At 35.9% G+C, this 18,577-nt stretch overlaps 1 protein-coding gene across 1 annotated transcript in view; it reads right to left on the bottom strand.

Moving 5' to 3' along the window:
* The window catches only part of LEKR1 (leucine, glutamate and lysine rich 1), a 120,251-nt gene that overhangs the window by 59,453 nt on the left and 42,221 nt on the right, over nucleotides 1–18,577 (bottom strand). Inside the window, exons 4-5 of the mRNA XM_084876051.1 lie at nucleotides 14,837–14,956; nucleotides 8,439–8,614 (exon numbers count right to left, since the gene is read on the bottom strand). Coding sequence (XP_084732177.1) covers nucleotides 8,439–8,614; nucleotides 14,837–14,956 — 296 coding nt within the window. The remainder of the gene's footprint in view (nucleotides 1–8,438; nucleotides 8,615–14,836; nucleotides 14,957–18,577) is intronic.

Genomic DNA, 18,577 nt, shown 5'->3' with positions numbered 1-18,577 from the left:
AATTTTTTTTTTTTTTAGGAAACTCCATACTGTTCTCCACAGTGGTTACAGCAGTCTGTATTCCTACCAGCCTACAAATGGAATCACACAATATGTGCTACTGTGTAAGGCTAATTTTCAGGAAGTACAATATTTTTTAGATTGATCAAAGCTAACTGGCTGGGACCGGTTTGGCTCAGTGGATAGAGCGTCGGCCTGCGGACTGAAGGGTCCCGGGTTCGATTCCGGTCAGGGGCATGTACCTTGGTTGCGGGCACATCCCCAGTGGGGGGTGTGCAAGAGGCAGCTGATCGATGACTCTCTCTCATCGGTGTTTCTGACTCTCTATCCCTCTCTCTTCCTATCTGTAAAAAATCAATAAAATATATTTAAAAAAAAAAAAAAAAAAAAAGCTAACTGTATCATCAGCAATTCATTCTATAGTTCATTTTTTAAATTTTCTTTATTAAGGTATTACATATGCGTTCTTATCGCCACTTGTCCCTCCCCCACCCCCAGCTCATGCCCTCACCCCCCTGGTGTGTCCATTGGTTATGCTTATATGCATGCATACAAGTCCTTTGGTTGATCTCTCCTCTACGTTCCTCTGAGGTTTGATGCTCTGATCAATATTTCTCTGTCTCTGGATCTGTTTTTGTTAATCAATTTATGTTGTTCATTATATTCTGCAAATGAGTGAGATCACGTGATAGTTATCGTTCTCTGAATGACTTATTTCACTTAGTAATAATGCTCTCTAGTTCCATCCATGTTGTTGCAAATGGTAAAAGTTCCTTCTTTTTTATAGCAGTGTAGTATTCCATTGTGTAGATGTACCACAGTTTTTTAATCCTTTCATCTGCTGATGGGCACTTAGGTTATTTCCAAACCTTAGCTATTGTAAATTGTGTTGCTATGAACAAAGGGGTGTATATATCCTTTATAATTAGTGTTTCTAGTTTCTTGGGATATATTTCTAGAAGTGGGATCACTGGGTCAAATGGTGGTTCCATTTTTAGGTTTTTTTTTTTTTTTAGGAAACTCCATACTGTTCTCCACAGTGGTTACAGCAGTCTGTATTCCTACCAGCAATGCACAAGGGTTCCTTTTCCTCTGCATCTTCGCCAGCACTTGTCATTTGTTGATTTATTGATGTATAACACCCGTAAATTAATAAACATGATACATTACATAAGCAAATTGAGAGATAAAAATCACATAGTCATATCAATTGATGCATAAAAAGCATTTGACAAAATCCAATACCCTTTCTTGATTAAAATCCTAAGCAAAGTAGTAATAGAGGGATCATACTTCAACATAATAAAAGCCTTATATGACAAACATACAGCCAACATCATACTCAATGGGCAAAAACTAAAACCATTTCACCTAAGAACAGGAACAAGACAGGAATGTCCACTTTCACCACTCCTGTTCGTCATAGTACTGAAAGTGCTATTAGACAAGAAGAAGGAAAAAAAAAGATATCCAAATTGGAAAAGAAGGTGTAAAACTGTCATTATTTACATATGACATGATACTGTACATAGAAAACCCTAAAGACTCCATCAAAAAACTACTAGACCTAATAAATGAATTTGGCAAAATAGCTGGATACAAAATTAACACCAAGAAATCTATGGCATTTTTACACACCAATAGTGAACTTACAGAAAGAGAGATTAAAAAAACAACCGAAGGACTTATACGCATGCATATAAGCATAACCAATGGATACAAGACACTGGGGGAGGCAGATGAGGGCATGTACTGGGGGGTAAGGGAGATTAGGGGGAGGTCATTAGGGGGGGGGAAGAAGAAGAAAAATAAAATAAAATTTCCATGGAACAATTAAAAAAAACACCACAAAACAAAACAAAACAAAAAAACCCAACAACTCATAGGCCCAAACAACAAGGTGGTGGTTCCCAGAGGGAAGGGGATGAGGGTAGTGAAGGGTAAAGGGGGTCAAATATATAGTGAGTAATGTGAAGATAAATAGATAACATTGGTGGGCACACAATGCAATATACAGATGATGTATCATAGAACTGTACACTTGAAACCTATATAATTTCATTAGCCAATGTCACCCCGATAAATTAAAAAATGTAATAAATAAAAAGAACAACAAACAATCCCATTTACCACAGCACCAAAAAAATTAAGATACCTAGGAATAAATTTAACTAAGGAGGTAAGAGAACTGTACTCAGAAAACTACAGAACACTGAAAAAAGAGATAAAGAAAGACATAAATAGATGGAAGAACATACTATTTTCATGGATTGGTAGAATCAACATCATTAAAATGTCCATACTACCCAAAGCAATCTATAGATTCAATGCACTCCCCATTAAAATACCAACGACATATTTCATAGACCTAGAACAAACTCTCCAGAAATTCATCTGGAATAAAAAAGCCCCATGCTGAAACCGGTTTGGCTCAGTGGATAGAGTGTCGGTCTGCGGACTGCAAGTTCCCGGGTTCGATTCCTGTCAAGGGCATGTACATTGGTTGCGGGCACATCTCCAGTAGGGGGTGTGCAAGAGGCAGGTGATTGATGATTCTCTCTCATTGATGTTTCTAACTCTCTATCCCTCTCTCTTCCTCTCTGAAAAAAAGTCCCTGAATAGCTGCAGCAATCCTGAGAAAGAAGAACGAAGTAGGAGGTATCTCAATACCAGATATCAAGCTGTATTACAAAGCCACTGTTCTCAAAACTGCCTGGTACTGGCACAAGAACATACATCTAGACTAGGGGTGTTGAACTCAATCAGAGAAGGGGCCAAAATCTAAAATCCAGCCTAAATCGCGGGCCGAATGGTTTACTGAACAGTCATAAACTGACAATGTTAACCAGAAATGTGAATTTAAAATGAGTGGAACAATCTTTTCCTTAACAGTGCTGTTAACCAACTCACATGCTATCAAGCAAAACAGTAATATTGGTATCAAGCAAAACAGTAATATTGGAATGTACCTAAAATGCTCATTGTTTTGTTTTCTGGCTAGATGTCTGACACCGTTTTCCCCAGATCAATGAGTCAATGTTCGGTTTTATTTCTTGGGCTGTAGCAACCCGCAAAACAGCATGGAGGTTGTCATCGGTAATGCGTCATCTGTGCTTGTTTTTGTTCAGATTCATTATTGAAAACATCTGTTCACAAAGATAGGTGCTCCCGAACATGGATAGAATACGGGCAGCATGAAGTCGGAGCTCTGGCATTGAGTCAGGGGGCAGTAGAGGGTAGAAGTCCTCAATTTCAACATCCTGAAACCTTGATTTCAGGCCACTGTCAGACTGAAGCTCGATTATCTCCATCTGAAGGTGATGGGGCACATTGTTGACATCAACTGTAAAAGGATTGGCAAAGATGTCAAAGCCTGAGTGCTGTGTTCTAAAGTCAGAGAAGCGCCGCTCAAATTCACTTAGTAAACGGCTAACTTTGGTAGCCAGCCGACTGCAAGGAAAAGTACCAGAAATAGTGGTTGAGATACTCAAACAAACGGGAAAGTGGGCAAGATTGTCCTGTTCCAGTTGGGACTTCCATAGTTGAAGTTTACGCTGGAATGCTGTGATCATGTCAGACATCTTCGTGATGACTTGTTTGCGTCCCTGCAGTTTCAGATTCAGTTGGGCGAGATGCTCGCATATGTCACACATCATAGCAAAATCACATAGCCAGACAGGATCCGACAGTTCAGGCAAGGGCTTTCCTTTACTTTCCATGAAAAGAGCAATTTGTTCTCTGAGCTCAAAAAATCTTTTGAGGACTGCGCTCTTGCTCAGCCATCTTACTTCTGTGTGGTATGGCACGTCTCCATGCTCTGCACCCACCTCCTGTAAAAAGTGCTGGAACTGGCGATGATTCAGGCCACATGCCCCTATAAAGTTAATAGTTTTAATGACTGTGGTCATTATGTCATTCATGTCCAGAACTTTTCCACACATAGCCTCTTTGTGGATAATGCAATGATAAGTAATCAAGGGTGTGTGGCAGTGACTTTTTTGCATTCTTTCCTTCATTAGTCCAACCAAGCCTTTCTTTTCTCCGCACATTGAAGGTGCGCCATCGGTAGTTAGCCCCACCAACTTTTCCCAGGGTAATTTAAAATTATTTATAGATTTCTCCACAGCCTCAAATATATCTCTACCAGTCGTCATCCCATGCATGGCAGCTACATCCAAAAGTTCCTCAGTGACAGAGAGGTCGGTCTTCGTAGCACGTATAAAGATGGACAGCTGCGCTGTATCAGTGTTGTCTGTGCTTTCATCGATAGCAAGTGAAAAAGCGAGATAACTGCATGCCTGTTCGGCCAGCTGTGATGATAGATTTCCTGAGAGTTCTTGAACTCTATCTGCAATGGTGTTTCTTGACAAACTGACATTTTGAAAACTCTGTATCTGGTCTGGGCATACTTGCTCACACACTTTTAGCATGCATTGCTTCAAAAAGGCACCCTCTGAAAAACACCTTGAAGTACAGGCAATTTCTTCAGTCACTATAAAGCTTGCTTTCACTGCAGCATCATTTTTCGCTGTAGCCTTTGTAAACATTTGCTGCTGTGATTGTAGTTTGCCTTTTAGTTCTTTAACAATTTTATGCTTTTCTTCCAAAGTATATTTGCCATACTTAACATTATGTTTGGTGTCAAAATGACGACATATATTGTACTCTTTCATCACCGACACTGTCTCATAACACAATATACACACTGGTTTGCCCTCTCTAAGCACAAACATGTATTCATTTTCCCATTTGTCATTAAATTGTCTGCCTTCACCATCAACTTTTCTTTTCCTGGACATTTTGGGATCAATATTGGTAGTAAAAGATGTAGTTTATTGGAAATCTGCGTTAGAAGGAAAAAGTTGAAAACTGCACAGGGATAGCTTGATTTGGCAGATGGAGTGGAGAAAAAAAAAGTCAGTCAATGAATGCCTGGCTGGGTACAGATAACAGATTCTGTTGCGATTTTTATGCCTGCACTTTATGCCAGGAACTGGCAGCTTCTGCTGTGTATTTTTTATGCCCGCACACTCACTCCTCTGCTCTGCCACCCGCACAACCACATCGGATGCCGGACTATAGGTCACGCCTCCTGAATCTCGCGTGACTTGTTATCTATGCGCATGCGTAATAGATAGCAAGTACAGGCGGCCGGCGAGGCGGCCAGTGAGATCACAAGCCTCCTATGTCACCGCTTGTCATTGTGATGGAACGCAGCGGAGTGCAGTGATGACAGTGCGGTGCGGGCCACATTGCAAGGCCTGGCGGGCCGGATTTGGCCCGCGGGCCTTGTGTTTGACATGTGTGATCTAGACCAATGGAATAGAATAGAGAACCCAGAAATCGACCCAAATCCTATGCCCAATTAATATTTGACAAAGGAGGCAAGAGCACACAATGGAGTCAAAACAGTCTCTTCAATAAATGGTGTTAGAAAAATTGGATAGATACATGAAAAAAAAAAAATGAAAATAGACCACCAACTTACACCATACACAAAAATTAACTCAAAATGGATACAAGACTTAAACATAAGATGGGACACCATAAAAATATTAGATGAATCCACAGGCAGCAAAATCTCAGACATATGCCAAAGCAATATCTTCACTGATACAGTTCCTAGGGCAATGGAAACTAAAGAGAAAATAAACAAATGGGACTACATCAAAATAAAAAGCTTCTGTACAGCAAAATAAACTATCAACAAAATAACAAGAAAGCCCACTGCATGGGAGAACATACTTACCAATGTTATCTCTGATAAGGGTTTAATCTCCAACATTTATAGGGAACTCATACAACTTAACAATAGGAAGATAAACAACCCAATAAAAAAATGGGCAACGGACCTAAATAGATACTTTTGGAAAGAAGACATAAAGAAGGCCAAGAGGCATATGAAAACATGCTCAAAGTCACTAATCATCCCAGAGATGCAAATCAAAACAACAATGAAGTAGCATCTATAGTTCATTTTTTAACTCAGGTTTTTGTTCTGTTTTTTTTTTCTTTTTTTTTCTTGATAATCTATTCTGATTTAATTCTGGGTTTATCCAGTTTAAGGCTATTTTAAATAAAGCCTGAATCAAGGTGTTGAATATTTTTATATTCAGTATATTTTGTGGACATATGCCTTCATTTTCTGGAGCATATAACTGGCAAAATGAAAAATTTCAGAGTTATCAGACAGAAGTCTCTGTAGTCTTAGAAAGCACATCATACATTTTTTCAAAGTGGTTATGTCATTTTATACTCTCATCAATTTGTAAGAGTTCCATTGCTTTCCTTCCTTACCAATATTTATTGTCAATCTTTTTCTTTTTACTCAGTTTGATGGGTATGTACTGATGACATCTGCATTTCCCTTATGAATGACAATATTGAGTCCATTTTAATGTTCTTATTGACCATTTGTATATCTTTCCTTGTGTCTGATAAAATCTTTTAGTCATTTTTAAAATTGGATTTTTTGTCATTTTATTGTTGACTTATAGATGTTTTTTTGTTTGTTTGTTTGTTTTGTGTGTGTATGTGTGTGTGTGTGTGTGTTTATGTTGTTAATCCTCACCTGAGAATATTTTTTTCCATATTTTTTTCCATGATTTTTAGAGAGAATGGAAGGGAGGGAGGGGGGACTGAGAGAGAGAAACATCTATGTGAGAGAGATACATCATCTATTGCCTCCCAAATTTGCCCTTCCTGAGTCCTGGATGAGCCCTTGACTGGGAATCAAAACCACAAGCCTTCAATATTAGGACCTGCTCTAACCACTGAGTAATACCGGTAAGGGCTGACTTGTTTTAATGTAACCTGTACAGCAGTTTGTTGTCACCTTTTTAAAATAATTTTTTAATTTATTGATTAAGGTATTACATATGTGTCCTTATCCCTCCATTGTACATCCCCCCCACTCATGCCCTCAACCACACTGGTGTCTGTGTTCATTGGTTATGGTTATACGTATGCATACAAGTTCTTTGATTGATCTCTCCCCCTTACTCCACCCTCCCCTACCTTCTCTCTGAGGTTTGATGGTCTGATCGATGCTTCTCTGTCTCTGGATCTATTTTTGTTCATCAATTTATGTTGTTCATTATATTCCACAAATGAGTGAGATAATGTGATATTTATCTTTCTCTGACTAGCTTATTTTGCTTTGCATATGCTCTCCAGTGTTGTTGTTTTTTAATATTTTCTCTGTCTGTGACTTATCCATTCATTTTCTTAATGGCATCTTTGATGAGCAGAAGTTTTAAATTTTGATGACGTTTAACTTAATAATTTTTGTTCTTCTGTAGCTCTTAATTCTATGCCCTATCCAAATAACTTTTATTTACTATCAATTTATGAAGACATTTTCCTGTTTCTTATTCTACAATTTTAGCTTTTATACTTAATTATGTGATTTATGTTGAATTAATTTTTATCTACTATGTGATGTAGGGATTAAGGTATATTTTCCTATATGGGTATTCAGTTGTTACAGCACAATTTAGTGATAGACTTTCTTTTCCCATTGGATTATTTGGTGCCTTTGTTAAAAGTGACATAATCACATAAATAGAGGCTATAATCTACCATTAGTATCCTATACCAGAATGGTAAATTTCTCATAACCAATGAATCTGCATTGACACATTATTATCACTCAAAATCCACAGTTTACATCAATATTCACTCTTGCTGTTGTACATTCTTTGGGTATTGACAAATGTATAATTACATGTATCTACCATTATATTATAGTATCATACAAAATATTCACTGCCCTAAAAATCCTTTGTGATTCAATGCCCTAAAAATCCTTTTTAGGTCTGAGGGAAAATTACAGCGTTCTTTCTTTCTAAAGTTTTATGAACTTCATCACAATCTATCTATTCATCCTTCCCTCTAATCCTGTCAATTACTGATCCCTTTTCCATTTCTATAGTTTTGCCTTTTCCAGAATGTCATTTAGTTGGAATCTTACGGTACAGACTTTCAGATTGGCTTTTTTTTTCACTTAGGAATATGCCTTCTCTCAATTTTTGACATTTTCACCATATGTGCCTGGTTTAGGTCAATATACAGTATTTTGGGATAATTATTTTGTCCCAAATTTATCATTGTTATCTGTGGGAAGGCTGACCTAATATGAGCTACTCAGCTATTAATAGAAAATGTTTTAAAATGCAAATCGGTACAGTTAACAGAAATAACCATACTTCTGACCACAGCTCAAGAATAGATATTTCACAGCTTATCTTAGACCAGCCTATATTTACTGAATTTTAGGGTTTCAATAGACCATAATGACCTTCTAGTCTGTCAGCCAATAACAAGTTTCAAAGTTCATCGTTAAGTCCCATCACATAAAATGCAGTATCAGTATTTTATTACTCATGATGTACTACTTAAAAAAAAAAAAAAAGACATTATATATGTATGTAACAAACCTGTCAAGGTTGTTTCACTTATGTATTTAATTTGAAGAAAAACTTCTCCTTTCAGTGAAGTCCAGTTTTGAAAATGGTCATATACTTCATTTTTAATGCTGGTTATTTCCCTTTTAGTAAAAGTAAGTAATGAAAGAGTCTTATTCCAAAAATATTTGTATTCCGACAATCTTTGACTGTAAGGTAGTAAAAACAAAGGATTTTTAAAATTGTAAGCATAGTAACAAATATTTCTTTGAAAAAATAGTTTTCTTTGAAAGATGGGTTTAGAGTGACTATAATCTACTGTCTAAATGGGGACAATTTTGAAAGTGATGTGCTGTTTGTATTTTGCTGAGATGACAGATATAAACTGGAAACATCCCAGAAAGCCTAAGGTATATGGTTTTCATAACTCATTTCCACTTTGTTATCATTTTAACTATAAAGACAGCCATTTTTATATGCAACTAGAGGTCCAGTGCACGAATTCCTGCATAAGTGGGGTCCGGCTAGCCCACCCCAATCAGGGCTGACTGGGCCAGACTGGGGAAGAAGAGATGTGGGAGGTTGGCCAGACCCTGGCTGAACTCGAACTCCCAGTTGAACTCTCAGTTGAGGAGGACAATTTGCATATTAGCCTTTTATTATATAGGATTATTACACAGGATGATTCTATTAATCTTTTAAAATTAACAGCAAACATTAAGTGAAGAAAATTAGGTCAAAAGTAACTTAGTCACAGAGCCTAAATGAGAATGTTGGATTCTTAGATAGCATTCTCCCAGCACACCATGGATCCACAGGCAGTTTAAAACCTCGGGTAAAAATAACAAAACCTTTAAAAATGACTAATCCAGTTCTGCTTCACGAAATGCCATCGCTCAATATAATCAGTGTTTTGTGTGTGTGTGTGTGTGTGTGTGTGTGTGTGTGTGTTTTAACTTCAGATGTCTTGACTATAATTTACCTAAAATCAAGAAAGATGCAGACACAGACCTGGGAATTATCATCAAAAAGATGATGAGTGAATCCATGGAGCTGTAATTATTTGGTTAATATTTATTTCCCTGAGAAGACTAAGATTTATGATGCAAACACTATATATGTCTGTCTTGTTCATCACAATCTCCCTAGCACCTAGCACAGCTCATGCTCAACAAATATTGACAAATAAATAAATGAATGAAAAAATAGATGATTCAGTTGGAAGAATGAAGAAGTAAGAAGTGCTGAGGATAAAACACTGGACAATATTAACATTTATGGGACTTAAATAGAAAACAATCCCTCAAAGGAGACTCGGAAGGCACAACCAGTGAGCTAGAAGAAAACCAAAATAATACTGTCAGGAAAGCCAGGGGTAAGACAGTTTAAAGGAGAAAGTAGTGGCCACTGTTTGAGGCTCCAGACAAAGGTGAACAGAGTCCATTGTATCTGGTATTAAGGGGGCGTTAGGTGATCTCAGAGAGAGGCATTAGGCAGGAAAGAACTGAATAGTAAAGCAGAAGTGAGTAAACAGGGGCTATGCAGTAGCTACAGTTGAGAACACTGACTGAGGCAGCAAGAAGAGAAAGAGGACACTACAGAGCAGAATGGTTTGTTAGGATGGGAGACACCTGAACGTGTGTACACAGCTGGACACAGTGTGAGTGCAGTCACATAGGCTAAACATAGCCAGGAGATGCACTTGGTTCTTGTGCAAAGTCCTAGAAAGGACAGATGTAAGTAAAGCAGAGACTAGCTTTTGCCAGGAAGAACAGGGGTGGTGTGATTTTGCATGGTAATTAAGGCCCATCGAGTGATCAGAAGCCACAGGGGATACCTCAATCAGCAGGCAGAGCTGGGAGCAGAGAGAGATGTTGATTTCAAAAAGGCACAGTAAGAGTCCAAATAGATCACTAACTGAAGAAAGCCAAAAGTGAGGGTGGGAAACCTGAATGTGTAGCAAGAAACTGGCAGAGGCAGACAAGAGCTATGAACCAAGTCAAGGTTAAGGGGCTAATGGGCCTGGTGTAAGCCATGTACCGGCAGGCTCTCGAGTGATACAGAACAGACTGAATGAGGATACAGGTGCCTCTGTAGGGAGAGAGGCAGGAAACAGAAAATTCAAGCTTGTTCGTTAAGAGAAGTTAAGAGCAAGATTTTGTGAGACTAAATCTTGTATGATTTCTCAAAAAAAAAAAAAATACAAAAAACGATGACATAGAAAATTGGGTTTAAAAGTGTGCAATTAGTTATAGAATGAGAAAAATCGTTAAATTTAAAAATAAGAATTTTAAAGTTGATCAATTCCATCAATATCACAAAATAAAGGAAAACAATATAATTTTTTAATAAGTAACAATTCCACAATACTTTTGCCTATAATTGTTGGCTACATGATCTATAAGCACCTTTTCATATGAGAACCATTTTATAATAATATCTTATTTGGAGAAAATGTAAAGATTATACAGCCTTTCATCTAGGATGGCCATTAACTTTTTATTATTGATAGTTTAAAAAAATCTTTCAGTTTCATAGCTCACTATTGATAATGTTATTTAACTACTAACTGCTGCCATATTTGGGAAAATCCTTCTCAAATTTTTTTCATAGATGATTATAAGATTTTTGGCATTTCAAGATTTTTTTGGAAAATAACTAATCTTATTTTATTTTTGAAAGAATGAAATGCGCCCCAGCCAGTTTGGCTCAGTGGATAGAGCGTCAGCCTGTAGATTAAAGGGTCCTGGGTTTGATTCCAATCAAGGGCACATACCCAGGTTGTGGGCTCAATCCCCAGTAGCGAGCATGCAGAAGGCAGACAATTAATGATTCTCTCTCATCACTGATGTTTCTATCACTCCCTCCCTTTCCCTTTCTCTCTGAAATCAATAAAAAATATTTTTTTTAAAAGATGGGCTTAAAAATAAAAGAATGAAACTCATGAACCAGTTTATCTTAGATGTCCTGGAAGTGGTATAATATGACTTTTAAGTTATATTCAGTGATGTTAGTAGTTTTTGTCAAATCAGCAAAAAACTTAAATGTTTCTCCAAAATATTTAAATAATTAACTCTTCTTCATTAAATGGATTATGAAATACTCTAAGACCTCTTATTGAAAAAATATTTCTCTTAATTCATTTGCTTGTGATGTAACATGAACAAGCATCATTACAATTTGTTTATGCCAGAATAATTTCTATTGCTGAAATTGCTTATTTTTATTGCTTTTACTCTATTACTTTTAAAGAATTCATGAACATCCAAAATTTTAGTCTGTAATTCCTTAATTGTGCTATTGAACCATTCTAAAATGTCTTTCTAAATGGCAGTTATAACGGAGTATTCCCAATTCATCTTTCCCTTATAGCCCCCAAATGCTTATGACTAGTCCAATGGCATATTGACATCAGAAACATAGAATAGGAGAAATCAAAGTAGAAAAAGATAGAATTTTTAACCAATTACTATCAAACTATCTTACTTTGCTGGGGGCCCTCTAAGAACCTTGAAAAGGGGTCCTGAGTAAAGGGTTCTGAAACTTAAACATTATTTCATTCACAGTAAATCTATCCTTTATGATATCCTAATGTTCTCTGTGAAATATGAGGCAAGACACAGAGCTAATGAGAGATGTGTTGCACAGGGAAGTCTAAACAGAACAGCGAGGATTTAGAATAGTGTTGGAGGGCCTAGTATTTAACAATCTATGCATTAGAATGAAGACTGCGGGCTTTAAGGAAAATTAAATAAGCAGAGGTAAAAGGAGTTGAAGTATAGTAAACTCCTCTAGGCAGAAACATCATCTATGTAGAAAAATTCTCTATGTAGAAATATCTTCTATATCCTATACACACACACACACACACTCACACATACATACACACTAAAAACTTATAAGTGGGTTCATCAAAGTCACATGTATACATGATCTACCTGCAAAAATCAATTTTATGGCTGCATAACAGCAATGGCCAATTCCAAAAACAAATTTAAGAAAACAATACCTTCCATGACCAGATGAAAGAGAATAAAACACTTAGAAATAAATTTAGTAAAAGGAGTGCAGACTTGTATATTAAAAGTAAAACATTTCTCTGAGAACTAAAGATCCCAATAGAAAAACATACCATGTTCATGAATTAAGATTCAATATTTTTAAGATGAAAATTAAATTGATCATCAGAATCAATGCTATGCCTATCAAAATACTAGCATGCTATTTTGCAAGAATTAACAAGCTGATCCTAAAATGTATATGGAAGTGCAAGGGACCCATAATAGCCAAAAACAATCTTAAAAACAAAGAAATTTGAAGGATTTATACTTCTTGATTTCAAAATGTACAAAAAACTACAGTATTTAAGAGAGTATGGTTCTGACCTAAGAACAGACATATAGATTAATGCAGTGTTTCCCAAACTTCTCTCATGATGAGAATCACCTGGTGGAGTTGTTAAAATACAGATTCCTGAATCCCAACTAAGAAGTGCTAAACTAGAATTTTTGGGAACATATAGGTAAAATTGTATACTTAACTAGTGCTCTAAGCTTAGAGATACAATTTTACCTATATGTTCCCAAAAATTCTAGTTTAGCACTTCTTAGTTGGGATTCAGGATTCATTTTAACAACTCCACCAGGTGATTCTCATCATGAGAGAAGTTTTGGAAACACTGCATTAATGGAAGAGAATAAAGCCCAGAAATTATTCCCCACATTTATGGTGAACTTATTTTAGGTAAAGCCACTAAGACGATTTAATAGGGAAAGAATAGTCTCTCAAACAAATGATGCTGGGATAATTGAACATCCACAAGAAAAAAAGATGAATTTAGATCCTTACCATACATCAGTCATAAAATGTAAGAGCTAAACTAGAGAAGTGCCAGAAAAAACTACAGGAGAAAATCTTTGTGACTTTTGGTTAGTCAGAGTTCTTAGGCACATTATCAAAAGCATAACTCATTAAAGAAAACATTGATACATTTTATTTTATTAAAAATAACAACTTTTGCTCATCAAAAGAGACTGTTACAAAAATGAAAACATGAACAAAGGACATCACCCAAAACATATAAAGAAGTTTTACAATCCTCAATAAGAAAACAGACCATTGGCAAACAAAACAAAATATTTTAATGGATATTTCACCAAATAAACATGCAAATGGTTGATAAGCACATGAAAAGGTGCTCACCATCATTGGTCATTTGGAAAATACAAACCAAATCCACAATGAAATATCATGTCACACTCACTAAGATGGCTATAATAAAAAAGACAGACAATAAGACGTGTTGGTAAGAATTCAGAGAAACTATAATCCTCATTCCTTATGGGGCTATAAATTGGTTCAACCACATGGAAGATAGTTTGGCAGTTTCTTAGAAAGTTAAATTTAAATTTACCATATGATTCAGTAATGCCACACTTAGGGATTTACCCAAAAGAAATAAAACATACATCCACACAAAGACTTGTACGGTAGCATTATTCATAAGTGTCAAGTGGAAAGAATCCAAAGTCCACTGACTGGTAAATGGATGAGTAAAATATGGTGTATCCACACAATGAAATTATTAAAGCAATAAAAGCAGAAACAAAGTGCTGATGCATGACACAGCATGAATAAACCTCAAAAAAACATAGTGATAGAGGCCTGATGTAAAAGACCACATATGATTCCACATATCTGACATGTCCAAAACAGTGCAAATTTACAGAAACAGGAAGAAGGTTGCCAAGGACTGGTGGTAAGAGCAGAGATTAAATGCAAATGATATGAAGATGTTTGTGGGTTGCACAACTCAGCAAGTTTACTAAAAATCATTGCATTGCCACTTAAAATGTGTGGGTTTTATAAAGTGCAATTAGGTCTCAATAAAGCTGCTTTGATCAAGACTAAAATACAAAAGCCAAAAAATGGTTGGGAAAAATCAGAGAAAAATACTAGAAACCTTAATAAGGCTGAAGAGTTGACTTGAAAGTAAGAGAGCTATGAAGAGAGATTTTTGGGAAGTGGCATGAAAATTTTCAAAGATGATGGAGTCTAAATAGATTTACAAATAAAAAAAAGGACAAGTAATTCATATTTCAAAAATTTTTTTGTGTGTGTGCCAGGAAATAAAATACACCAAGAAATACTGGTCAAAGGGAAAATGTATTGGTTACTGTGTTTTCAATCTGAATGTCACTGCAAAATAAGAACAACATGCTTGCCTGACTTAAATTTTATTGATAAAACCATTCAGTTGTGATAATGGTAAAAATAACAACAACAAAAAACAAGTGAAGTTATTTCAATTTTATTCAAGCACACTGAATACAGAAACTATACTACTACATTGTGTTTGAATGTTTATAAAGCTAGAATTAAATGTATCTTTTCGACCTTTATAATTTTCAATTAAGTAAAGATAATCTTACCTGAGGACCTGTGATTGTCTTTGTTTAATTTCTAACTCACATTGTAAATGATTCAATTCTTTCTGTAATCTCTGAATTTCATTTTGCTGATTTTTTAACTGTATGCTTCCAGCTTGGATTCTAAAATATAAACAAACAACGTCTATTACAAGCCTAAGTATTTCCTCATGCACACTTTCTTAAATTAATATTTAAATACACTTTTAATAAAAATAAATAAAAGAAGAAAACTGCATCTCTCTATATACTTAATGAGTGTACAGAAAAGGTATGGAGACACATATCAAACAGCCATTACTCCTGGGGAGGACAGTAAAACTGATGGGCAGTGGACAGGCAAAGAACATTTGAAGGGAAGTATAACTTTTACTCTCTATCTTTTGTACTGTTTGAATTTTTACAATGTACATGTATTTTTACTTGAAATATTAAGTTAAATGTAACTAAAGAAATATAAACTTATTTTTACTCAAGTAAGACATACATAACTTAAAATGTAAATTATTAGATTAAAAGTTGTAAGAGAAAAGTGATCCTTGACCTTTAACCCAATTCGCACTGCCCAAACCAACTCCTTTTAAGTTTCTTCCTGTTTATATTGATTTCTATAATGAAATACTACGCTTGTACTGTTATTCATTAATATTTAATTTTAGGTATTATCTAATGAATTACAATTCAGTTAAGATATGGTTCTGCTACATATAACCGAGACCTAAGATACGAGTATATTATCTTACATAAAACCAATGTACTGGTAGCCAGTCTAATGTTGATATGGTAGCTTTATAATGTCATCAAGGCCTCAGGATCCTTCCAACTCTCTGTTCTACATATTTGGTGCGCATCTTTTGTTTTCATAGACCATGATAATGGCAGAAATTCCATCAATTACTTTCCCATTCCAGACCAGTGGCAGGAAGAGAATAATGGCTCACTCTGTGCCTTTTAAGGAGATTTCCAGAAGTACCATTGAATATTTCTGCTAAACTTAGACACATGGCAATACCTAGCTGCAAGTGAAGCTGGGAAATGTAGTTTTAACTGGAAAGATTCGTCCCCAAAGACATATCCACAATTCTATTACTAAGGAGCAAGGAAGAATGAATGTTAAGGTAGGCAGCCAGCAGTCTCTTCCACAATCCTAATGAAAGTTGACCTTCCTACTCATATCTACTAGAACACACCTACACTCCTGTATATACACACACACACACAGCATTGCTCTCCTCATCCTCCCAATACAGGTCAATCTTTTATTTAGTAATTACATTATTCTTCACTAATGAGCCACATCTTATGCCATGATCACATTTCTTTTCTTGCACATTTTTTGTTGCCTCGGGAATAAAAACCATCTCCTTTTCTTCTTTCTCAGTTCTCTGTGTACCTAGCACTGGTCTGATTCTTTTCTCTCAGTACCTTGAGATACAGTAGATAATCCTTCCATATCATTTCTTTTCCAGGAGACAGCCTTCCTAGAGCTAGCTCTCCATTCCCCTGCGCTAGTCCGGGTTATGTTCTGGTTTGACTATGCAACTGTCACTAGGGGACTCCTCTCCCTTATCATTTCAGGGACTCTTTCATGTGAGATCTGCATTCTGGTTCTAAAGTCTTCCGTCTTGGTTTACTCCTTTGAAGTGGAATAAGGCCTCCAGGATCTTTTTGTGCATTGGGAGGTACGTTTGAGACCTTGAATAACTGAAATTGTCTTTCTTTTATCTTAGACTGGGCACTTTGGCTGGATTTAGAATTACCAATGAGAAAAATATTCTTCAATATAAAATTAGGGCACTGTTCTACTGTTTCCTAACTTCCACTGCTGCTTCTGAAAAGTCCAATGACATTTTAATTCTTGCTGCTCTGTATGATACTGCATGGAAGGCCCTCCCTATTCCACATCTACCTCGATTCAGAAGCTTTGAGATCTTCCTCGTTTGATCACAATATATCCTTATGTTAGTCTTTTGTTATCCTCTCTGTGCTGGGCACATGGTATTTGCTTTGAAAACTGATGTTCTTTAGTTCCAAGAATGTTCTGCTAGGATGAATAATTCCCTCCTCCTCCATTTTCTCTGTTTTCTTTTCAGAACATTTTCCTATTGTTTTGGATGTGAGATCTCGGAAATATCTTCCAATTTTCTTAACCTTTCTTTGCCATTTTGCTAATTAAAAAAAATATATATTTGATTGATTTTTTACAGAAGGGAAGGGAGAGGGATAGAGAGTTAGAAACATCGATGAGAGAGACATATCGATGAGCTGCTTCTTGCGCACCCCCTACCAGGGATGTGCCTGCAACCAAGGTACATGCCCTTGACTGGAATGGAACCTGGGACCTTTCAGTCCTTAGGCCCATGCTCTATCCACTGAGCCAAACCGGTTTTGATGCCATCTTATCAATTTTGACATTATGTTCCACTTTCATTATTTTCCATCCTGCCTAAAAATTTTAATTTTAGCTATCATATTTTAATTACAATTCTTAGTAAGTTAAGATCACCATTTTACTACCCCTTGTTCTTTTTTCATGGGTACTATTTCTTGCCTTTTTGAATATATATCTAGTATATTTTTAAAGTTTTCTGTAGCTCATCATATCATTTTTTTCCCTTTGTTTTGCTTTTTTCTTTCATATCTGAGGCTTCCCTTGAGAATCTGAAGATCCTTACTTAAATGAAAGACTTAAAACCATAAAACTTCCAGAAGAAAAAGTAGACAGTAAATGCTCTGATATTTCTCTTAGCAATATTTTTCTGATATATCACAAACAAAAGACAAACTAAACAAATGAAACTACATAAAACTAAAAAGTTTTGCACAGTAAAAGAAACTATCAACAAAATGAAAAGACAACCTAATAAGTGGAAGAAGATATCTGCCAGTGATAAGGGGTTAATATCCAAAATTTATAAAGAATTCATACCATTTAATACTAAAAAAAACAAACAATCCAATTTAGAAATGGGCAGAGGACCTGAACAGATACTTCTCCAAGGAGGACATACAATGGCCAATAGATATATGAAAATATGCTCAATATCACTAATCATCAGAGAAATGAAAACTAAAACCACAATGAGATATCACCTCACATCTGTCAGAATGGCAATCATTAATAAATCAACAGTATTGATGAGGCTGTGGAGGAAAAAAACCCTTGTACGCTGTTGGTGGGAATACAGATTGGTGCAGCTACTGTGCAAAACAGAATGGAGGTTCCTCAAAAAATTAAAATGGAACTGCCTTACAAGCCAGCAGTTCCATGTGTCAGGGAATATATCCAAAGAAACCAAAAACATTAATTTGAAAACTATATGCACCCCTATGTTCATTGCAGCATTATTTACAATAGCCAATATATGGGAGTAACCCAAGTGCCCACCAATAGACAAGTGAATTTCAAAAAGTGGTGACACATACATAAAGTGGAATTACTAATTGGCCACACAAAAAAAGAAATTTTGCCATTTGTGACAACATGGATGAGCCTAGAAGATACTATGCTAAGTGAAATAAGTCAGACATAGACATGAATACCATATGAACAAAATTAATGAACAAATTAAAATGGATTCATAGATACAGAGAACAGATTGATAATAGTTGCCAGAAGAGAGAGGGCCAGGTGAAAAAAGTAAAGACATTAAGAAGCACAAATTGGTAGTGACAGAATAGTCAAAGGGATGTAAAGTACAGCATAGAAAATATAGTCAATAATATTGTAATAGCTATATAATA

This window comes from Pipistrellus hanaki (genome assembly GCF_964339955.1).
Source record: "Pipistrellus hanaki genome assembly, chromosome: 2".
NCBI classification, from domain to species: domain Eukaryota; kingdom Metazoa; phylum Chordata; class Mammalia; order Chiroptera; family Vespertilionidae; genus Pipistrellus; species Pipistrellus hanaki.
The sequence above is the reverse complement of the archived record's forward strand: the minus strand, read 5'-3'. Positions and strand labels throughout refer to the sequence as shown.